At 37.8% G+C, this 23900-nt stretch overlaps 2 protein-coding genes across 4 annotated transcripts; one reads left to right on the forward strand and one right to left on the reverse strand.

Annotated features, from left to right (window-relative positions):
- Positions 1-389: 389 nt before the first annotated feature.
- On the reverse strand, positions 390-3586 carry LOC120292713 (30S ribosomal protein S6 alpha, chloroplastic-like). The gene is given in 3 exon segments (XM_039311057.1): positions 390-932; positions 3129-3371; positions 3374-3586. Coding segments are annotated over 3 exon segments (642 nt in total). The 5' UTR covers positions 3533-3586; the 3' UTR covers positions 390-692.
- Positions 3587-14885: 11299 nt separating this feature from the next.
- Positions 14886-23775, forward strand: LOC104441680 (protein SPA1-RELATED 2). Of its 3 annotated transcripts, none has more exons than XR_005550400.1 (8): positions 14886-17158; positions 18327-18484; positions 19908-20721; positions 21744-21890; positions 22254-22571; positions 22708-22767; positions 22894-23157; positions 23300-23505. XR_005550400.1 is itself a non-coding variant. In XM_018872239.2 (8 exons), exons 2-8 carry the CDS (start codon positions 15683-15685, stop codon positions 23083-23085), a joined length of 3165 nt encoding a protein of 1054 aa, XP_018727784.2. In that variant the 5' UTR covers positions 14886-15234; positions 15571-15682; the 3' UTR covers positions 23086-23775. The 3 variants fall into 3 exon arrangements, 1 of the variants encoding a protein (XP_018727784.2); XR_005550401.1 differs by having other exon boundaries at positions 22894-23141; XM_018872239.2 differs by having other exon boundaries at positions 14886-15234; positions 15571-17158; positions 22894-23775.
- Positions 23776-23900: the final 125 nt, after the last annotated feature.

The following is a 23900-nucleotide window of genomic DNA, read 5'->3' on the forward strand; positions in this document are numbered from 1 at the left end:
TGAGCTCGAGCCGTAAATGGCTCTAGAAACTTTTGCGCAATGGATGCACTTTGAGCGTGCCTCGTGCTATGACATCAACGCACAGCTTGTTGTTTAGTTAGCCTTTGCCTCCTTCGAGAGCGAAAAGCCAATAGAAGCGAACAAAAAGGATGTGAAAAACTCACGAATAGTCGATTGGACTTCAGATAAGGTATGTTTTGGGAAACTTTCTTGGACATGAGTCATGTCGCATGGCAGGTGTCTTATTAAGGGCCCGACCCAAATTTAATCAATATCGACTCGTTGTACACTAAACATACATGACGACAGTTTTCCAAGTGCAAGTATGTGAAGATGCAACCAACTTCATCGTCACTCTAGTTGGGTTGGTTGAGAGAGAGAGAGAGAGAGAAGGGGGAGAGAACATCCCACAAGAGCTTCAAATAACCAAGGAAAATGCAAGATAATTTCCAGGAACTGCTCTTTTACAAAGCTTCAGGGCACAACATACAAGCCACGGATATGCTCACCAGCCCACCTCTACCAACCGGATTATCCTACAGCAGAAAAGGGTGAAAAAAAATAGGAAAGAAGAAGCTATAACGCCGGACCGCAATATTTGCAAAAGCAGAACCATAAGTAAAATTGGTCGCATGCAAGAATTTCGCCTCCTTTCCACCTCTGGCGAGAGACCTGTGATTTTACAAAAGAAACTAATACTTCCTCTTCCTTATTTTGAAGGTAGATGATCGGATTACGTCATCATCAGTATTCAGGGTCGCCTCCAGAGTCTCAATAGACTCGGGTTTGGTGAAATAGGTGAAGAGAAGGTAGATACCATCCAAGTAGGTGTTAGATTCCCCTGCTTTGTTCTTCTTCTTGATGCTGTAGGCCAATGGAATCACACCTCTGTTGAAAACCTCAACGTACATTCCGCCTCCAGCAACAAGCAGCTGCAACAATGTACACCGTTAGCAAGATGACTCAAGTTCGTGACAATAGCAAGTATCAAGTGATATGCATGCAGCTTGAACCATCACTTGAGAAGCTTCTCCCAAAAAAAAAGAGGTTAAAAAACACTTCTGCAACTAGGGCTCATTAGTCCTTTCAACATGTATCCAGTGACAGTGGTGATAAGATAATATACACAGTTTGACCATGCTCGGACCTAAACATCCTTCCCTGACAGAAATGCAACAAACTCTGCTAGAAATGGAAAAACATGAACACAAAACAGGAGCGACATAGCCAAGGAGAGAAAACATGAAATCTTGTAAACAGAATGTTAATGGAGAAGCTTTGGACTTATTGACCTCAATTAGCAGATAAGACAACACTGACAGATAGAAATTCAGCACATTAAGAGTTAAGCTAAACTTTGCACTGAATTAGACCATATCAAAACCGATAAGTAGAATAGTCCAATCGATATCAATCACGTCACAAGCATTATAAATGGAAGAAAGTTCTTAGGGCAAATCCGCTGAAGGGTGTTATGTACAGTCACAGAACTAAAAAGAAATGCAAGGCTTATACAGATGCAAATGGATGATTAGTACAAATACACCAGAAAGCAGGTAATATTGTCTGAAATGTCCAGATATTACATCGAATCACTACAGTATATGCTTAATGAAGGCCGTAAACAGACTTTGACACTCAAATTATAAGCACATAAAAACAAGGGAAAGAACAACAAAATCAAAGAATCATGACAGTTCAATGTTTTAAGCCCCCATTACCTTTATACCATACCTCCAAAATCTAAGGATAAGAAAACAACAAAAGATGCATCAAATTTGCATCAGAAGCAGAAAGGGAACCTGAGGAGATTTCCCACTGAGAGAGAGATGGGTTATGACTATAGCCTATAATAAGAGATGATTATATGAAATGAGATGATTATCAACCTTGAAGAACCCCTTCTAGTCACTAAAGCCGCCACGAACACAACCAGCTCATTTCTTTATCCAGAAGTTCATGGCATTAAGATATTGTATAAGAAAATAGTATAGCCTCCGTTTATCATATATTACCCAATGCAAAATTTTTTAAAAACTACAAGAAGCAAGTAAGGGCATTTTCTCATTTTAAGGATCTGACAGACAGTTATAAAGGGTAGATGTCCTTCAATTTCATGCTCTGTGATAAGCATGGTGAGATAAGCTATTGGCCAGTTCAGCCGAATATATGATCCAGTTAGAAAAAATTACTTACTCTTGGGAAAAAAAAAACCAATGGGAAAGCAAGAAAACTGTCGGCCTCAGTTGAGGAATAAGACAAAACCTAACCTAGATTTGTGAAGTGGGTAATGTATCATGTATTATGACATCAGTTCCTACCAACATTCTTATACCAACAAAGGATCTGCTTAGGCCCCATTATGAACTCCAATCACAACCAAGTGCAAGACCACCGTCGTCATGAACATGCAGAACATGCAATTACCTCGGATAATAATAAGGAAAGACTCGGTCATTGTCCCCAATGGGAAACTGAAATCACTGAAGACTAAACTCGTCATACAAAGCTAAGCCGCTATTATGCACTCGAATCACAACCAGCCGCGAGATCCATAAACAAAAATTCCAGGTCAGTTATGTTCCTTCCAAATAAACGATGACAATTTGCCTCCTACCAATCTAAAAAGCCAAGGGGAGTTGGCAAAAGCAATCAACCTCCAAGTGAAAAAGTTCCCTTTCTCTGAATGCACATAATTCGCACCTCTTCGGTTAATGTTTCATCACTATCGGTCTCATATCTCTCCGGATTACATTGCACATTCACTTGTAGAGGCATTTCTTGCATCTACATATGAGTGCTAGATTCTTGCAGGACAACTTTCAGTAGAATGAAAGATTACTAGCAACAGCTCAAGACGGACATTAGCAAATACAAAGTCATATAATCCTGAGGTGTGTCTTCTCAATTCTTTCAGCAGAATCCATCGTACAATCTCCAACAAAGCTTCAAACTTGCATCATCAACTTCCCCAGCTAATGTCTAATCAAACCTATACAGTATACCAGCAATAGCACATGCCATACTCCACCAAAATCGTTTCGTTCTCTTCTTCCTATACTTCCTGATCAAAAGAAACAGAACGAACTAAAAGTCCAAAACATCACGAAGCTCAAGAAACGCATCACCTCTTCGTACTTCTGGGTCAACGCGAGCCTCTCGTCCTCGGACATGTCGGGCCTCAAGACCGCCATGGTCTCGTACGGCCGAAGCCCGGGCGGGCACTGGGGCTCCTCCCTGTCCTCCACCGCCGTCGCGCCCGACCCGGGCGGGGACCCCGGGTCGTCGTCGGACCCCAGCCCGCCCTCGAAGAAGGTGCCGGAGAAGTCGAGCGTCTGAGCTCGGACCGCCGCCGCCGCAGCCGCCGCCCTTCCTCGAGGGCGGTGCCGGCGGGCGGCGTCGAGCAGGGAAGGGAGCGGCCGGAGGGGCGGGAGAAGGAGACGAGCGGGGACGAGAATTTGGAGGGAGGGTAGGGGCAAAATGGGGAATTCGAGAGCGTGGACGCAAGGGAGGAAGACGGAGAAGAGGCCATGGCCGACGAAAATCGGAGGAGCAAAAATGGCGGTGACGGAGGAGAGCTGGTTAGAGTGGATATCAGGATAAGGGGCGATCGGCAAGACGATGGATGTCTCATTTGGGCCTCGGCGGGCCGGGCCGGGCCCACGTTAGGAATTTTGTGTTGTTGTGGCCTCGAGTACGAAAGTTCATCATACGTCGTTAGTACTTAGTAGGATTATCAAATGGAACGGACACTTAGCGGCGTGATAAAATTTTTACTTCTCTATTTCTCTATTTTTTTGTTTCTCGGAACAGGTTTGGAATAGAAATCTGTTCCAGAAATAAATTTGAAGAAAAAAATTAGAAGCTAAAATTTTTACTTCTCAATTTTTACAATAGAAATTGAGAAATCAATTTTGACCAGAAATCAATTTACGTTCCAGAAATTTTGTCATGCCCACTTAATTGATTTTCAAGCAATTTTCTATGCAGATTAAAAAGAATAAAAAAATTTCCTTGAGAAAGTTACCGCCACTAAAATATGGGAATATAACTTGGGTCGAGAATCCCAATAATTGCGTGCATGCAAGCTGTTTTAGGAGGATAGATGTAATTTGGTCACTGAATTCAATGAAACGACATATTTTGTTGGTTGAATTAGACAAAAGGGAACGAACCACTGGTTTAACGAGTTTCCAGGTGATTTTCTGTTTGAAAAATGAAAACTTCTGGTGAAAAAGTTACCACTGCTGAAAAATAACAATATATCTTTTTATCAGTATTCTATAAATTGCATGCAAATTGTTATAAATTAGAGGAACGACTTTTATGTTGTCATGGGCTCAAATACAAAAGTCAATCATTGTGTAGTTTGGGCCATAGAATTTTGGTGAAACGACATATGTTGTTGATCGAATTAAATAAAAGGCACTAGTTTAACGAATTTTCAAGTGACTTTTTACATTGAAAAATGAAAATTCTTGGTGGAAAAGTTAACATCACTGAGATAGGGCAATATAGCTTTTTGTTGAGAATCTCACCAACCTTTTACACACTATTCTTAGTTAGGGCAACGAATTCTATGTTGTTGTGACCTTAAGTACAAAAGTCTACAGCTATGTGTTGAGATTTATCCCATATCGATTGTGGAAGAGGTAGGTGATCAAGACTACCCAACATTGTGTAATATGAACTAGTGGATTTTAGTGAAACAACATATGGTGTTGATCAAATCAAAGAAAAGTAACAAATACCTAGTTTAAACAATTTTCAAGTAATTTTCTACCTCAGTTAAATATAAAAACTTATAGTGAAAAAGTTACCATCATGGAAACATGGCAATTTACCTTTTGATTGGGAGTCCCACCAACTACATGCACTACTCTAAATCAACGTGCGTATTTTATATTGTTGTACCCTTGAATGCAAAAGTTTGTCCTTGTATAATTTGGACCATCGGATTCCAATGAAACATTGCCCATTATTGATAGAATTAAATAAAAGGAATGGACAACTAATTCAATCGTATCGATTGAAAAAAAAAAAATAATAATAATTCAATCAATTTTCAAGCGATATTCTACACTAGTTAAAAAATAAAAATTCCTAGTGAAAAAGTTGTCATCATTGAAGTACGACAATGTACCTTTTGATTAGGGAAGTTGCAAAATGAATGAACTAAAAAAATAATTACTAGCTACCAATCATACTTTTTCCAACTTTGAAAATTTTCTCACCCATTGAAATTACTAAGCATGATGAAAAGGTTCTATGATTACTATCATATGATTATGTTTTGCGTATAGCAATTACCAATATATATTGTAAGACTTGTAGATTCACACTACTTGACCTTTCCGATTGAGTTAGGAATTTCTAAGGGCCCTATCCCAGAAAACACCTTTACATGAGCACTTGTTTAGGAAGTTGAGAAAGGTCATTCCATCTCCATGCTCGAGCATCAATGAGCTTGCAAAAATACATTTGCATTGCCGGAACGTTCTTTGAGTGCGTTTGGTTCAGCATTCTCAATGGGCTTTCAACTTCTAAGCCCCTTAGGAAAATGCTAGACCATTTGGCAACCATTTTTAGTAGCTTTCAAATGAAAGCTAGCATTGGAAAAGCTAAAAGCCCAATACTAGTAAAGACTAACTTTAAGCTTTCAGTATTTTGCCAAATATTAAAACTTATTTTTTTTTCTTCCAAATTATCCTCACTCATTCTTCAAATTTTTGATTATGTCATCGTTATTATTTTTTTTAAATGCCAAAATAATGCTAAAAAAATCGAATATATAAATGCTAAAAAAATTAAATATATTTTGTACTTTTAAAAAATTATTTATATATTTGATTTTTAACCATTATGGTCAAAATTTATATTTAAAGTTGCATACATTATTTTTTTCAATTTTAAAAAATAAAAATTAAAAATTTCAATAAAGGGTTTGGTTTTTTTTTAAATATAGATCCGTGGGGAATACGTTCGATGGAATAATTTTTAGATGTATTACCGCATCCCGAAGGGTTAGGACCACTTTTTACAGGTTAGTGGAATCTTTATGCCCAAAACCCCGATTCAAATAGTCATTTATTTGGTACCTCCCAAGGATCAGAACTGCCATTCTAACCCTTCTAGGGGGATTCCATCCACAAACGCAAAGTTTGTGGTTGACTGATATTGCTCATCATCATTTGGCTATTGCATTTATTTTTCTCTGCTGGTCATATGTATCGAACTAACTTCGGGATTGGGCACGTATAAATATATATATATATATATATATATATATATATATATTGATTTCTTAGCCTTATTTTCAATTTTATATTTAAAAGTCGCATATTTTATTTTTTTCAAGTTTTAAAAAATTAAAATTAAAAAATTTCGACCAATGATTTGGTCTTTTTTAAAAAATATCTATATGTATTTGATTTTTTTAGTATTATTGTCAAAATTTATATTTATAAAGTTGCATACATTATTTTATTTTTAACTTTAAACAATTAAAAATTTAAAAATTCTGATGAAGGGTTTGGTCTTTTTTAATATATATAATTAAATTTTTAGCATTATTTTCAAATTTGTATTTAAAAATTTTGACGAAGGATTTTTTTTTTTTAATTATATATATGAAATTTGATTTTTTTAACATTATTGTGAACATTTATATTTAAAAAGTTGCATACATCATTTTTTTTTTTTCACTTTTAAGAAAATAAAAATTAAAAAATTCCAATGAAGGGTTTGGCCTTTTTTTTTTTTGAAAAAAATATTCATGTATTCAAATTTTTAGTATTATTGTTAAAATTTATATTTAAAAAGTCGCATATATTATTTTTTTCAATTTTAAACCATTAAAATTTAGTATTTTTAAATATATATATATATATATATTTGATCTTTTAGCATTATTTTCAAATTTATATTTAAAATTTGCATACATTATTTTTTCAATTTTAAACAAATAAAAATTAAAAAATTTCGAGGAAGGATTTGGTCTTTTTTTAAAAAAAAAATTATATATATATGTATTCGATTTTTTTAGTATTATTGTCAAAATTTATATTTAAAAAGTTGGATACATTATTTTTTTTCAATTTTAAACAAATAAAATTAAAAAAACTAATATTAATCACCCAAAGAGCTTTCAAATGTATTTTCTACTAAACTGTATTTCTTTCAAAGTTGTTTTTCAAAACATAGTTTACCAAACGACATTTGCATTTACCTAAAGTCCTTTAGGCCAATTGTTTTGTATTTTTCCAATGGGCTTTCAAAATGCTAAATCAAATGCACCATTTGTCCCTCCCCATCTTCAATCAATCCTTACAACTTTGTTCCCTAGGCTAGGCCCCATAAGCTTTATAAAAGTAGTTCAAGTCACGTTATGAGAACTTCACTAGCTCATCTATGGTTATGCCCTGATCATCATCTTATATTATATTCTTTGGCCCACATAGCAAAGATCTAATTTAGATGGGTGCATTTTGCTCCCAAACCTCTCTTTGAACCATCTGTGAATTGCATTGAGCTCATCGACACGAATTCAACTCGAATGCGTGCGAGCGCGTGAATCAAATTTATGCTTTTATTGTCAAGTCGTGTTGAAAATTATCATTTTGCATTATAAATTAAGTTGGATTGCAATCGATCATAGCGGAATTTTGTTTGGTAGGATCATGCAATATGTGGCTGTATATTTTCTTTGCAAAAAAAAAAAAAAAAAAAAAAATGTACATAACACAGCAAACAAGAGACAAGAAGAAGAATGGTACAACACTTTAACGGTGTTTCCCTCACAATTTTTAAGCAACTTTTTAAAGACTCCTATGCTCTCTTTCGAGTATTTTCTAGTGCACACAAAAAACGTCCACTCAAGCCCTCTGTTCAAAGTGGTAGACTTCCCACTAAGTTAGGAATCCTCTCTAGTTAATTGACAATCACCTCCCAATTAGAAATCTACTCGATTAATTGGAATTCCTCTAATTGGGCAATCACCAAAATTAATTCCATCCCGGTATTCTTCCTAAATAAGACTCCTCCTTATTTAGATTTCTTCCTTTTAAGTTCCCTACCATAATAGGACTCCTTCTTATTAGGTATTCTCGACAAGCAATCATCAAGATACTCCAAATCGCCTTCCAAATATGTTGACTACTCATAACACTTGATATGTACTTCAGATTGAGCGCAACCGAATCAAGTGCCACTCGAAACATGACCATTGGAATCTAGTAGAAACTATAGCCTTGCGTTCGATGAGGATAATAGTCGGTCCCGAAGCACACACGCACAAGAAATTGAGGAAATTGTCGGCCTTCCGATGCTGGTAATGATCTTGAGAAATCGATGTTTTGGTGGCATGGAAGTTGTTGGACTCGTGATGGTCTACTGCGAAGGAGGCAGTCCTTGGCTAGTTTGAAAAGTCGCTAGTGGGGCTGGTTATTTGTTACCGACTTTAGCTCTAGCCTTCCCTCATGATCAAGAATTAAGGCATGAAGTTGGTTCTTTGTCAAAGACCCAGTTTGAGTTATAACGGAAATTGCGGTGTGGAGACCCTAAAATTCAGCACCAAAACCACGAAACAATTGAGTATGATATTCATTAATAGATAAAGGCTCACAAATAGCGGCTAATTAGTCCGTGAGGCTGGTGGCTTCTTGTAGAATTTGTAACGGATTGGTGACCTTTTGAGAGTGATTGAAGCTAGAGCCATAAAGCGGACATGCCAGCAACTGATTGAGCGGCAAGATACTTCTAAACACTTGCTGTTGATGAGTGACTTGTCTATTTGGCAACTATCAAAGAGGTGGACGAATTGAGGATCCAAGGCAAGGCAATGGACTCTCAAAATTTCCAATTTTCAAACACTAGATTGGTCATCTGCATAACAACATTTCCCGGTGCAATCTCCTCGATAGTCTCCTCCGGTTGAGGTTTAGTGCCATCCGTAATGGACAAGAACTAGGCAGCTCATAAATACGGTGAGATCTATGCTTTCTAGATCAGAAATTTCATCCCAATTAGCTTCTCCCCAATACTTGGTGGTGACATGAGGGTGGGGTTACTTGAGACGATTGATGACAGCATTAATGGCGGCGTCGGTGCGGATGAAGAAGATAATATTTCTTTAGACATGGATCGGCAAGGCTTTCGCCAATGAAGCTTTGATACCAACTTAAAACAATTAATTTCAACATATGTAAAGGAAGGTACTGCAATTGAAGGAGATACATGAGGGAGTCGTGAGACTTAGTGAAGAATTAGGTTTTAGGGAATGAAATTTTTATGCCTTTTTTTTTTGTTGCAAATACAATGTATGTAAAGGACTCTAAGAGATAAGATACAAAAGGCAACAAAATAACAAATATTGAAAATATTCAGCAAATATTCCCTAAATACTTGCTGAATAGTTTCTTCTCTTAACAAAACAAACAACCAATTTAACCAATTTTCAAGTGATTTTCTACCTAGTAAAACTTCATAGTGAAAAAGTTACCCTCATGGAAACATGACAATGTACCTTTTGATGGGGAGTCCCACCAATTACATGCACTGCTCTAAATCAAGGCAATGTATTCTATGTTGTTGTACCTTGGAATACAAAAGTCCCTTTCAGTATAATTTGGACCATTGGATTCCAGTGAAACATTGTCCATCATTGATAGAATTAAATAAAGTAATGGACAACTAATTCAATTGTACCAACCAAAAAAAAAAAAAAGTAATTCAATCGATTTTCAAACAATGTTCTACACTAGTTAAAAAATAAAATTCCTAATGAAAAAGTTACCATCATTGAATTACGACCATATAACTTTTGATTAGGGAAAGTTACAAAATGAATGAAAAATTGCTAGCTACCAATCATAGTTTTTCCAACTTTGAAAATTTTCTTACCCCATTGAAATTATGGCCATGTTGAAAATGTTCAATGATTACTATTATATGATTATGTTTGTCTTATAGCAATTATCAATATATATTATTATATTGTAAGACTTGTAGATTTGCACTGCTTGACCCATCTGATCGATTTAGGAATTTTTAAGGGCTACCCCTTACATGAGCAGTTCCCAATTGAGAAGGCCCTTCCATTTTCATGCTCAAGCATCAGTAAGCCTGCAAAAATAGTGTTGCATTGCTGGAACATTCTCTGCCCCTCCCCTTCTTCAATCAATCCTTACGGTTTCCTTCTCTAGGCTAGGCTCCATAAGCTTTATGAAAGTGGTTCTAGTCTTATTATGAAAACTTCACTAGCCTTATGATGATTTCACATCTTATGGTTCTATCTCGATCATCCCCTTATATTCTTTAGCTTGCATAGCAAAGATCTAATTTATTTATTTTTTGGTCCAGAAGCAAAGATCTAATTTGGGTGGGTGCATTTTGCTCCCAAACCTCTCTTTGAACCATATGTGAATTCCATTGAGCTCATCAACATGATTTCAACTCAAATGCAACCGGGCGAATCAAACTCATGCTTTTATTGTCGAGTCATGTTGAAAATTATCGCTACATGTTGTGAATTAAGTTGGATCGCAACCGATAGCAATGGAATTCTAATTGTCGGGATCGTACAATATGCAGCCGTTCATTCTCTTTGCAAAAGAAAAGTAAATAACACAAGAGACAGAGAAGAAGAACAACACTAATAGTGTTTCTCTCACAATTTTCAAGCCACTTATTGAAGACCTTTGTGATCTTTATAGGATATTTTTTGGTGTGCACAGAAAACCTCCACTCAAGCTTTCCTGTTTATAGTGGTAGACCTCCCCACTCAAGTTAGGAATCCTCCCTATTTGATTGACAATGATTAATTGAAATTCCTCTATTTGGGCAATTACTAGAATTGATTCCATCCCGGTATTCTTTCTAAAAAAGACTCATCCTTAGTTAGACTTTTCCTTTCAGTGTCCTACCACAATTGGACTCCCTTATTATAAGGTATTCTCAATGAGAAATCATTGGGATATTTCTAATTGACTCCCGAACACGTTGGGCCACTCCCAACACTTCGTATGTACTTCCAAACAAGTGCAACAGAATCTAGGGCTACTTGAAATGTGAAATGTGAAATCTAGTAAAAACTATAGCCCCATGGATTAAGGAAATGGTCGGCCTTTTCATGCTGGTAATGATCTTAAGAAATCAAATATTTTGGTGGCATTTCCAATAGAGAAAAGCTTGTTCGGCTGCCAAAACGGGCCACACCAAATTTCCAATACCGAAGCAATCTCGTTCACTAATGCCTGTCGTCTCCAATGTTTAAACACCAATTCGTGGGTTTCCACGAAACAGAAAGGTGGTGGCCAGCTACCATGCCTTTCTTTCCAGGTTTTGAAGCGATTGGCCAACATCGCGTCGCACGTAAGTTTTCGCCGTACCGCGTGATAAGCAAGCCCTTCAAAAGTCCGTTGAAAAGGCAGTCGCACATACAGAGTATTTGGCTCACTAGACTTTTTCCATACGTCTGAAAAACAACCAGATTTTTCCGTGAAATCTGTTTCAAGATGTGATAGAATTTAATAAGAGTAGAAAATGCAAAAATCCGTCGTGTCGTGTCGTGTCGTGTTTATGCCCTTATTTTGATAGCGTCGTTGCTTGTGTGTGAATGACGGTGTTAGTGCAATCAAGTGGTGACCCGTGTTCGCGAAATTTATGATTTTTGGGACTTTTTGTGATTTCAAGGCCATGCCCCTTTATTACACGCAATCTTTTGACAGGCAAAGGCCAATTCATCCCGGACAATGCGATGATCACTGAATGCATTCCAGGGGACCCCTAGATGGTTGAAATGAAGTATAGTCACGAGTGTTTGGTGCTTGTGAGACTTGCTTGGACTAAAACGTGCAATTCTTATAGACCATAATTAAAGCAATCATTGAACTTTGAACCAAATTACTTTGAAGACAAGAATCAACAAATAAGAACCAATATTAATAGGAAGAAGAAATTCTGCTTTTCATCCCCCTACTTTTAGTTTGTCTATTTAAGCTCTTCTACTTTCACAAATTGTGTAATTAAGTCCCTCTAATGGCAAACCTGACCAAATTAAACTAATTTGGATGTTGGACAAAGCAAAAGCATGATATGGATAAGATATGCGCATTCCACGTAGATGTGTGTGCATAATGTCTCGAGTCCAATGTGGATAAAACTTAGCCAATGTGGACATCCACATTGGCGAAGTTTTCATCCATGTCAAACTAAGACATTGTCCGATGGCCACCGAGTTGGATTGAGCAGAATAGTGTTAGAGGGATTTGATTAGAATAATTATGAAAGTAAAAAGACTTGATCAAACAAATTAAAAGTATAAGGATTTCATTAGGGGAAAAAACCGTGAAAGCGTAGAAATGACAAATAAATTTTTTCTTAATTGAATAGAGTGGGACCAACAAAAAGTTATTTCCTAACTGATTCTCACTGTTACAGACGCTTCTTCCTTTTGAGCCCTAGTGCGTGAATCAAATGCATTATTTATAACATATCTTTTCAGGTGGGTCATTTTATGTTTAGATCATTCAACCATGCATTAATTTAGTAATGAGGTATTATCTCGCTTGAGATTTGCTTACGCGTAAGTGTCTTTTGATCATAAAAGAAAAATCGAACAAGGTAATGAAAACCCATCTGTCAAATCGAAATTAAGTGACATGGCAATGCATGAGTAGACTCATTGAAACATCCAAACACCTTTCGTATATACGAAGCTTTAGTATGTCGATCATTATTTTGTTAACGTATGTCTAGTGAACACCCGTGAAACATTCAAATAAAGAAATCCCGTCATTTCCAAGACATTATTTTTTATTTGTTTCCTTAGGTACGATTAATAAATGCCCCTTGGAACCCTCGGATAAAAAAGGACTCGTGGAGAACTTGCCGGCCGACACAGGACATTGCCTGGAGCAGGGGAAGTAACTGTGGACGATGAAGGGCCACGTGGCACCTGATCCTGCAAATGAGAAAAGAAATGAACGCTGAAAACAGAGAAGGCCACGCCAGCTGGTGAACAGAGAGGGATGGAGAGGTTCAGGGCCTTACGCTGGACTCGCGTGGAGCGCCTGTGACCACGCGACGGTCGGTTTAGTCGCAGGTCGACAACATGAACATAATAAGTAAATAAATAAATAAATAAATAAAATCAATAATCAAAACACGACACGACCCGATATACCACAGACTCAATCGACATATGAGTGGACAAATGGGATTGCTTGGATGCATGGATAATCAAGTTCATCACTTTCCAAGTATTTTATTATGGTTGCGGTGCAATTACGATCCTGAAATCGCTACCCTATTTAACTAAAATAGATAGTTGCTGGTTGACAACATGAACATAATAAATAAATATAAAAAAAGGAAAAAAAATCAATAATCATAACACGACACAACCCGATATGTCATAGACTCAATCAACATATGAGCCGACAAATGGGACTACTTGGATGCACAAACAATCAAACTCATCACTTTCTAAGTATTTTGGAATGATTGTAGTGCAATCACACTCCCAAAGTCGCTACATTATTTAACTTAAATAGATAATTTGAGTAATTATGTATCTATATTCAACTATTGAGGTTTCGGATGCTTCTGCATGAGAGTAATGACATTAGAACTTGGCTAGTGAAAAGGGAATGTATGGTTGCGATGCAATCACGTTCCCAACTTCATTACCCCATTTAATCAAAATAGATAATTGGCATATTTGTGTACCTAGACTCGATTATCGGCATTTTGAATGCTTGTCTTAGAGAGTCATGACATTGGAACTTGGCTAGCGAAAAGGGAATGGTATGGTTACGGTACAATAGCATTTTCAAACTCATTACCTTATTTAACCAAAATAGAAAATTGACATAATTATGTACTTGAATTTGATTATCGAGATTTCGAACGCTTGTGCTAGAGCGTCATGACATTGAAATTGGACGGTGAAAATGAAAATGGTAATTTTTGCCAGTGCTTACCGAATCGCTAATTTCTAACTACGAAGACAATCGGCTCCATTCCATTTTCGGTCGAATTTAAGTAGTCATGACAGCACGAGGTGAGATAAGAACCGCTCCTTTTTTTGGTATTAAACACCTTTCTCGTCATGATTACGCGCACGTGGCTCATTAAAAGTACAATGCAAGCACGTTTACTTGATTAAAATACAACCCAACTTGTAAACTTTCTGTTCAAAAAAAAAAAAAAAAAAAAGAGAAAAAGTTTCCATAATCATAGAACCTAAGGTATCGCTGGACACCCTCCTTAAACTCTTCCAAATTTAGCATCTACTGTCCTTTTTTATTTATTTATTTTTTCTTTACCACATGTTGATTATCATAATGAACCTCATATCTCACGTGACGCGCCATTTATTCGACAATTATGATAATAATTAAATGCAAAACCTCCAAGATCTTTAATTGATAATACATTAATTAATTCCCACGATCTCTTTTCCTCCTTGCATTTTCCGTGATGCAATGAATATAGGCTAAAACTCAAGATCCACAACACATGCCCGATGTTCCATGATGAACACAAATAAATAAATAGATAAGGGGAAGAAAATCATTTATTATGTTCAGTGGTATTTTCGTAGATTTCCCTTCTCGAGTTTGCCACCTCGGCAAAAAGAACAAAATGAGAAAAGCCAGATAATATTTATCTTGAAAAATAACTGGTTGCCGCTTTTCCACCCCAAAAAAAAAGAAAATAGAGGATAAAAGAAAAACGACAACATTTTTTATTATTTTCCGAAATTCAGGAAAATAAATTATTGGGTATTTATAGCGAATTTCCCACACCGAAAATTTGAGAGGTGATAGGATGTGGCAAAAGATATTTTAATTTTCTCTCTCTCTCTATTTTTCCTCTTTTTTTGGCCATTTCGGGCAAGAGGATTCGTAGTATCTCTCTCGCTCTTACCATGTTCTTCTTCCTTCCGTTCGTAATCGAGAAGAGGTCTTAGGGTTTTCGTGATTTGACAGGAATTTCCGGTTTTGCCCTTCCCGTCCACCTTCTCTGTTCCCACCGGGATTTGAAGTCGGTGCTTCGTCGCCGGGTAGCGAAATTGCCGAGCTGGGTGCTGATCTCCGGCCGTCAATTCGGGCATTCCGCGGCGGGTTTGAGCTGAATTTCGGTTGCAATCGAATGAGGGAAAGTGGGGAGGGAACGGCGGCGTTGATGAATTTTGGGGCGGGCGGTGGTGTTCTTCCGTTGCTGAAGACGGTAGGTTCCGTTTCCGGAGTGGCGATTTCCTCCTCCTTCTGCGAGTTTTCTGCAGAGGAGTGAGGGTTCTGATGGCATTTTGGTGAAATTTCTATTTTTTATGCGGATGCTGTTCCTTTTCGTGTTATCTGAAGTAGGAACGATAGCTGGGTGCGACTCCTTTGTCGAATGATTTCGTTTCAATTTGGTTCTTGGTGAGTGAAAAATTTGGTCATTGGGTTCTGCCCAATTTTCAGATTGAAAGCTTTGTGGGCATGTCGCGGTCGTCTTTTTCCGTGCTCTGTTCCAATGTTGTGGTCGAATGAATTGAATCGAAATGCGACGAATGCTTCGCAGGGAACAGAGAAGAGCAAAGATTGTAGCTTTTGAGTTGTGTGATTTAATTGCAGACGTAGTTGTAGTCGGAATGCAATGTGATCAGTTGATTGGATGAAGCCTGGTTGGCATCATGGATGAGGGGGTGGATGATGAAGTAACCGTGCTGGATGCAGCCAAGGGAGGTCACCTGCAAAGCAAGGAAAGTGAATATTCGTGCAAGACTGAAAGTGGCAGTTTGTTGGAATCACAGGAAATGGTTACTCCCCGGGAGGCTGAGTACCATGAGACCGCATCCGATGTGTTAGCCAATATTCTAGATGGTAAGGATGTAAGTAAAAGTTTAAGCTCTTTGGACCCCCTTGATCGTCCGTCTGTGAATCCTCACTCAATGGATGGTGATGGTGGTGTGGTCGAGGAGTTAACTGTAAGGAACTATAATAATCTGAGTTCGACTACAGTGGGCACCTCAAAAAGTAGTGGTAGGATGGGCACTAGGATAAACCAATGGCAGCACATCTATCAGACAGCAGGAGGATCGACAAATTCGAGCTCCCATGGATATCCTGTGAACCGGGAGGGTACTAGTATCTGGGAGGACATAGGAGGCACATCCTTTTCTGAACTATTGTCTCACAAATTATTGAGAGGTGATAGAAATGAAACCATGGAGCAACCACCTCATTCTGAAAATAAAGAAACTTTAGGTGGTGTTTTGGCTCATGGAGGTATTCGGACAAAAATTCTATCGAAGTCAGGATTCTCAGAGTTTTTTGTGAAGAACACTCTGAAGGGAAAGGGACTCATATTCAGAGGCCTACCTACTGAGTCAAAAAGTCCGAATAATGTAACTGTGGCTGGTGGTTCCAGGATGGCTTCTGATGCATCACTTCGTTCAAATCCCTCAAGTGTTGTGCCTTCTACTCATGGTACCTGTGGGACCAAGATTGTGTTCAGTTCTGATCCTGATGGAGTCAATCTGAGAGAATGGCTTAGCGGTGCACACAGAGATGTAAATAAAGTGGAGAGATTAAATATTTTTATGCAAATTGTGGATTTGGTGGATCACTCTCACTCTAAGGGGATTGCCTTGCATGACTTACGGCTGTCTCATTTTACATTGCTGCCTTCAAATCGGGTGAAGTATCTAGGATCATCATTGGGGGGAGAGATTTCTGGAACTTTTGGAAACAAACATCTTCCAAGCAACGGTAACCAGATCATTGAGAAAAGGGTGCTAGAGCATGGTTTGGTTCGACCTTATAGCTCCAGTGCAAAGAAGCAAAAGTTCAATGAGGGCATCAATAATGGCTGGCAGTGGCCTCAGTTTCATTCGAGACCTCATTTAAAAGCTGAAGCTGTGAGTGGGACTGAGATGAGTGCCAGTGATGCACAATACTCAGGCTATGTTTGCGTTGCAAAGAAGCCGAGTACAGAATATGGATCACAAATGTCTGGTGACATTCCTACTTTAAGTGCTGGTGCAGAGTCATTGACCGCTGCAAGGTACCAGCTGGAAGAGAAGTGGTACAAGAGCCCTGAGGAAGTCGACGAGGGATCAAGCCATACACCATCAAATATATACTGTTTGGGTGTTTTCCTTTTTGAGGTGCGATCTGATCTGGATATTGCTTCTGTTCTGAATTTTACTTGAACTTGTGGGCGGTGGTTGAAAATTATAGTGTGTCTGGGATGATTTTTGCCTTTTGTACTTTTTCCTTATGTTGTGGATTTCCTTTTGGAGAGTCTGAAGTGACACTGATTTTTAATATTGAGCTCATGAAATTTTACAAACCTTCATATACTGATTTGTCAAATCATATAGAATGACTTTATCCATTATTTTGACAATTGACATAGTTTTTTCTGGCACCTGGGGTTTGGAGGGAAAGCCGATCAATACTTTTTGTGAGCTTCTACATGCGTATTCATGTCTTTTTCTACTCTTGATCCAGAAGTTGCATCTGATGGACAATTTCAATAATTGTATTATTTTTCGATTTGTAATGTTCTGTTTAATTTTGATGATTAAAGGATTCTCTACATCAAGTTGTTTCTTGCAACGGAAGGATAAATGTGACCCTTTGTCTGTGAACCAAAGAGGCTACGTTTTCATGTTGTTGTCTAAACATTTTGAATGGCAATCTTGCTCCAAATCTAGACATATCTGTTATTGATGGGGGCAGCTGTCTCACTTAGGGGAAAGTATGAAAGTTTTCCTTTATGTGTAAGACCACCTTCCAGCAATAGTAAAGCATAGCTTAGGGTTTCCCAGAAAATATAAGCTTTGCTTGCTTAGTTCTCAAGCTTGTAGTGTTAATGTGTTTTGCTTGACAAGGTGTGATATCTTTGCATTGAATCAAATACATCTCTTCAAGGTGTAGCTTGTGTTGCCTATTGCTATTCGCAGAACCATTTGTTATGGTTAGCTATATTGATGCATCATTTTGTCTCTGCTGGATTCTTTTATATAATATTGGTATCCCAGTCATAAGACACCTCGTCTTCTTCTCATTTCACTGATTTTGGCTTCAAAACTTGGCAGCATTGTCAGAATTAGGGATCTATATTGTTGTCAAGAGCTTTTCCTTGGGCATATGCAATTAATGAATATATTTACTGCTGTTTTTCATTGATCAACTTTATATCATGTCCTTTTAAGATCAATTATCTATTTTACATCCTCCACTTGTTATTGATTCATTCTACTTATAGTTATCAAAAAATGATTAGGCATGTACTTGGCCATAATATTTTCAATGAATATCTTTTTTCAGTTACTCAGTCGCTTCGACTGTGAAAAGGCTCGGAATGCAGCAATGATGGATCTTCGTCATAGGATTCTTCCCCCCAGTTTCTTGTCTGAAAATCCGAAAGAAGCTGGATTCTGCTTGTGGCTACTACATCCTGATCCTTCTTCACGTCCAACTTGCAGGTAGTGTTAATCTACCCACCCATCTGTACAGTAACAATTGTGGTGATCTGGCATGTCCACATAGGGGTCCCAAACGGAACAGTTTGCTCTCATCATCGGCTTGTTCAGGGAGATGAATTAAGATTAAACAGCAATGTCACCCTATGTTACTTCAGCTTCTTACTTGAGGTCACATATCTTTATGTATATGATATGGATATGACGTGTGTGGCTTGTGGGATTCCATAAGGTGCGTTCAATTCAGCATTTTGAAAGCCCATTGGAAAAGGCAAAGTAATTTAGCCTAAAGGATTTTAGATAAATGCAAAGGCCATTTAGTAAACTATGTTTTGAAAAGCAACTTTGAAAAAAATGCTATTTGGTAGAAAACACATTTAAAAAGCCTTTTGGGTGAGGAATATTAGTTTTTTAATTTTTTTGTAAAAATAGTATTTTTTAATTTTAATCTGTTTAAAATTGAAAAAATATATATATATGCAACTTTTTAAATATAAAATTTGACAATAATGCTAAAAAAATCAAATATATAAATATATATTTTAAAAAAGACCAAACCCTTTGCCGGTCCAAGTGAAGGGCTATGGCTGCCGATGAGTCAGATTTGGCACCAGCAGCTGCTGGTCAAGGTCACCCGAGGTCAAGTGAGCTCCAGCGAGGGCCGCACAACCCTCGTCGCCCTTTGCCGAACCAGCGAAGGGTTGGTTTTTTTTTTAAAAATTACATAGCATTTATATATATTTGATTTTTTTTTAGCATTTAAAAAATAATAACGAGGGCAAATAAAAAATTTGAAGAATGGGTGAGGGAAGTTTTGGAAGAAAAAAATGAATATCAGCATTTGGTCAAATGCTAATAGCTCAAAGCACGTCCTTACTAGCATTGGGTTTTTAGTCTTCCCGATGCTGGTTTTCACTCAAAAGATACTTCAAAATGATCGCCAAATGGTTCAGTATTTCCCCAACGGGCTTTGGAGGCCGAAAGCCCTTTGGGAATGCTAAACCAAACGCACCCATAATTTGAAAAGATTTAGTGTGATCTAAATGTAAAAAAATCATCTATAGTGACTGAAAATAAAAGAGACTTATTCTAGTAATTATTACAATCCCTAATGCATAGTATCTTGAGTCATGAGACTTATTTTAGTAATCATTACTACTTTCTTAAGGTTGAAAAAATCTGCAAGGTGCATGTTTATTTTGTTTGGCAGAATTGATTATTTGTAGGGAAAGTCAAGGTGAACTTTTATGGAGTGACAAAGATTTATGACATTCATCTTCTTATACTTTGCAGACTTCTCTGAAATCTTTCAAGGCGATTAATTTTGCATCCATTAGATAGCAACTCACCAAGTTTGTGTCATTAACCTGATTATTGCACATGTTTAAATATAATCTGCTACATCTATGGCTGTGATCTTTGACAGGGAGATCCTAGAGTCAGAAGTACTTAGTGGGCTTAAGGAGGTTTGCTCGGAAGAATTGTCATCTTCTATAGAGCAAGATGATGCAGAGTCCGAATTACTTCTGCACTTTCTCATCACCTCAAAAGAGCATAAGCAGAAATGTGCCTCTAAGTTGATAGAAAATATAAGTTGCTTGGAAGCAGACATTGAAGAGATTGGGAGAAGGCGCCAAGCGATTGGCCTGGCTGACTCCTTTGATTCAAAGGACAATAAGCTTTATCTTAAGGAGCTTTCAACCCCAGATGTCGTTCCTCATCTTTCTCCTGTCATAAATCCGGTTGAGTCTAGGTGGATGGGGAACATCGGTCAGCTTGAATCTGCTTATTTCTCCATGAGATCAAGAATGCAGCTCCCTGAGGCTGATGCCATGCGTGCTGATAATGATGTGTTAAAAAATCATGAGAATTGGGGTCCTCCCAATAACAATGACGAACGGAAGGATGGCTCTGATCAGCAGGGTGCTTTCTTTGATGGCTTATGCAAGTATGCTCGATATAGTAAGTTCGCAGTACGTGGTATACTGAGAAATGGAGAGTTCAACTCCTCAGCAAATGTGATTTGCTCCCTAAGTTTTGACCGGGATGAGGACTACTTTGCTGCTGCTGGGATATCAAAGAAAATAAAGATATTTGAATTTGATGCGCTCTTTAATCACTCCGTTGATATCCATTATCCAGTGATTGAGATGTCAAATAGGTCAAAGCTAAGCTGCACTTGCTGGAATAATTATATCCGTAACTACCTCGCTTCAACTGATTATGATGGCGTAGTAAAGGTGTGTGAAATGTCCATTTTAAAGTCTGTATTTTAGTGCTTTTTTTGGGTAGTTTTGCTGGTTGACACTTGGCATCTATTGGTTGAAATCTCTGCTTTTGGATTGATGGTTTATAATCAGCATTCTTGAATAGTGGTAGGTCATATCCTGTGATAGAGCTGATATTCAAATTTGTGGTGGTTTTTTTGTGTTATGCCTATCTGTAAAATAGTTCATCTTCTTGTCCATTGTAATATTGATCTCTTATGTTTTGCAACTTTGAAGTTCCTAATGTGAATATCCAATTTAAATGAGGAAAGTTCCAGATAAAGACGTCACAAGTGCCATAACTTTCATATGGCGCTCATTTGAGAGCCATGACATTTTTACTTAAGTGCCATAATTTCTAAAAAAGTTCACTTGAGAGCCATTATCTTTCAATCATTCACTTAAGTGCCAATATTTATTTAAATCTGACATGGCATAGCACTTGTGATAAACGTTTTTAGAAAGTTATGGCACTCAAACGATCGATTGAAAAGTCATTTGACACTCAAGTGATCGGAAAAAAGTTATACCACTGAAGTGAGCACCCTACATAAGTTATAGCACTCAGGTGACCGAAAAAAAAAGATGAAATGGTATTCAAGTGAGTGCCGGACAAAAGTTATGGCTCTTATGGTGTCATTTTCCTAGGAAAGTTTTGTTGAGGAAAGTTAGGCTGATAAAAACAGATCCATCAGAGAGAAAGAGAAATGATCTGCAATTGTCTTGCTCAACAAAAAATGCTTGACAATGTTCTCTTGCATGTCACTGTCGAAGAGCTATTCTGCACTTTGTTCTTTTCCATTTCTGGTCCAGTTGAATTTTGTGATAATTTCCCAGAGACATGATAGCTATTCTGCATGCAGATATTATTGCTAACTTTGTATAAAGAAATATGCTGTGTTCCCTGCTTATTTTCTATTTTTGCTCTTAACAGCTCTGTTTGTTTTCGTATTAAGGACGTTTTCTAATTCAGACTTTCCTGCAATAATATCCAGTTATGGGATGCAAATACTGGTCAAGGGTTTGCCGAGTTCAGTGAGCATGAAAAGAGGGCCTGGTCTGTTGACTTTTCACCTGTATACCCTACAAAGTTAGCAAGCGGAAGTGATGATTGTTCAGTGAAACTTTGGAGCATCAATGAGGCATGTTCCCTCCTTAATTAGAATTACTTCTTGCATATGTAACAATCTGACCAATGATTGTTTATAAACCTATTCGGTTGCAAAGTTCTGGTATTCACTACTTAACTAAAGTAACAATGAAAACTACTCATTTGAATTCTCTCACATGTGTTAAGAAAATAGGTTGACAACGTCATGATAGTCATGTAGGCTTTTGACTATGGGATCGCTATGCATTAATTCAATAGCAAGCAAATTCAATGGCATAATTCAGCTTTATACTTAAATATAGTTTGCTCTTGATACTTCACTGTGTTGCTTTAATAAGTTTTTTTATTCAGTGAGGCCTTCAAGCTCATGCAACATAAATTTGATTTTGAACAGAAAAATTGTTTGGGGACAATAAGGAGCATAGCAAATGTCTGCTGCGTTCAGTTCTCTCCTCATTCCACTCATTTGCTGGCATTTGGGTCTGCTGACTATAAAACTTACTGTTATGATCTTCGGAATGCGAGAACTCCCTGGTGTGTGTTGGTTGGGCATGAGAAAGCTGTAAGCTATGTGAAGTTTTTGGACTCTGAAACCATTGTAACTGCATCCACTGACAACACATTGAAGCTTTGGGATTTGAACAAAACCTGTTCCAGTGGTCCGTCAAATAAAGCCTGCAGCTTAACATTTAGTGGGCATACGAATGAGAAGGTACAATCGCAAGGCTAGACAGCATTCCATTTTCTTTCTCCGGTCTTGAATCTGAATTTTCATTTTCCCTTTAGAGGACTTAATGTTCTTCGTTTCTTCATCGGGATCACTTACTTCTCATTTCATGATCTGCCAGAATTTTGTGGGTTTGTCTGTTGCCAATGGTTACATAACATGTGGATCTGAAACAAATGAGGTATGCATGCCATTTCTGTCATTGTTTCAAATTGGTAGCTTGCTTCTCTTGCTTTTCTTTATTGAAGTTTCCTAAGTAATTAGAAACAATTGTGCTCCTTCATGATTTCTGTCTTTCTTTTGGTAGGTTTTCACTTATTATAGGTCTCTGCCTATGCCAATAACTTCCTACAAGTTTGGTTCAATTGATCCTATTTCTGGGAAGGAAACTGATGATGACAATGGGCAGTTTGTTTCCAGCGTCTGTTGGAGAGGGAAATCAGACATGGTTGTAGCTGCTAATTCAAGTGGCTGCATAAAAGTCTTGCAGATGGTTTAGGGTGTAGGGAGACCTGCGAAAAAGACGGCAATGCTTCATGTACCGGCTTTGTGCTTGTGAGTCTCCAAAGTTGTAAGCGCAGGCATTTGTTTATGGCCAGAGCCTTAAATCTGCCTTGAGACTCTCTGGTCATCTTGTCTGAGAACTGAATGACCCAAAGCTAATGCATGTGTTGTCATGCAGCTATGAGTTCCTAATTGTACCATGTTTGCAGAGGTCAGTTCACACACAAGTACATTGCCTGAGGAAGCTGAAAAACGCAAGAAATTTGTCAATAGAGATGGTTTTCCCAATGGAGCTTACGGAGTCGACTGTCCGAAGAGGTGAACTATCTCAAAAGGCCATATAGTTAAAGGGGGTACATGGTGGACTTGAAGTGGGAGTGGAAGTAATGCTGGTTGGTTTTTTTTTATTTTTTTTTTTTTCGGGAGGGGGTGGGGTGGGGGTTTTGGGTTTGGCGTTGTGGTGGGGAGGGGGAGGGATGAGATCACATGCCTGGCTCCGATGGCAGGCATTTTAGGATTCAGGACATGCGCTTGTTGCCAGGATGAAGATTCATAGTGCTGTCCGACAAGTATCAGAAGTTTTTCATTGAGCTGTATGTAAATTTTACCGTCAGAAAGATGAACCTTACCTGATGTAAATGTCGCATAGCTTGCTGTATAGAATTATTTGTTTCAGATTTTTCTCTTTCTGTGGGAGACCTGGTGCACGAGGATTACGTAGCTTTGTTCTCTTAATTGCTCCTCAATGGCGGTGGAGCCGGAAAAATTACTTGTGGGGACACAAAGGTTTCCAATTAAGAAGAAAAAAAA

The sequence above is a fragment of the Eucalyptus grandis genome, chromosome 4, assembly GCF_016545825.1.
Source record: "Eucalyptus grandis isolate ANBG69807.140 chromosome 4, ASM1654582v1, whole genome shotgun sequence".
NCBI lineage: Eukaryota > Viridiplantae > Streptophyta > Magnoliopsida > Myrtales > Myrtaceae > Eucalyptus > Eucalyptus grandis.

Excerpts from the sequence above, each read along its gene's own strand:
- LOC104441680 (XM_018872239.2), top strand. The coding sequence starts at position 15,683 with ATGGATGAGGGGGTGGATGATGAAGTAACCGTGCTGGATGCAGCCAAG. Across the intron at positions 21,891-22,253 it reads AACTTTGGAGCATCAATGAG|AAAAATTGTTTGGGGACAAT; the intron begins GCATGTTCCCTC and ends GATTTTGAACAG. Across the intron at positions 22,572-22,707 it reads GTGGGCATACGAATGAGAAG|AATTTTGTGGGTTTGTCTGT; the intron begins GTACAATCGCAA and ends ATGATCTGCCAG.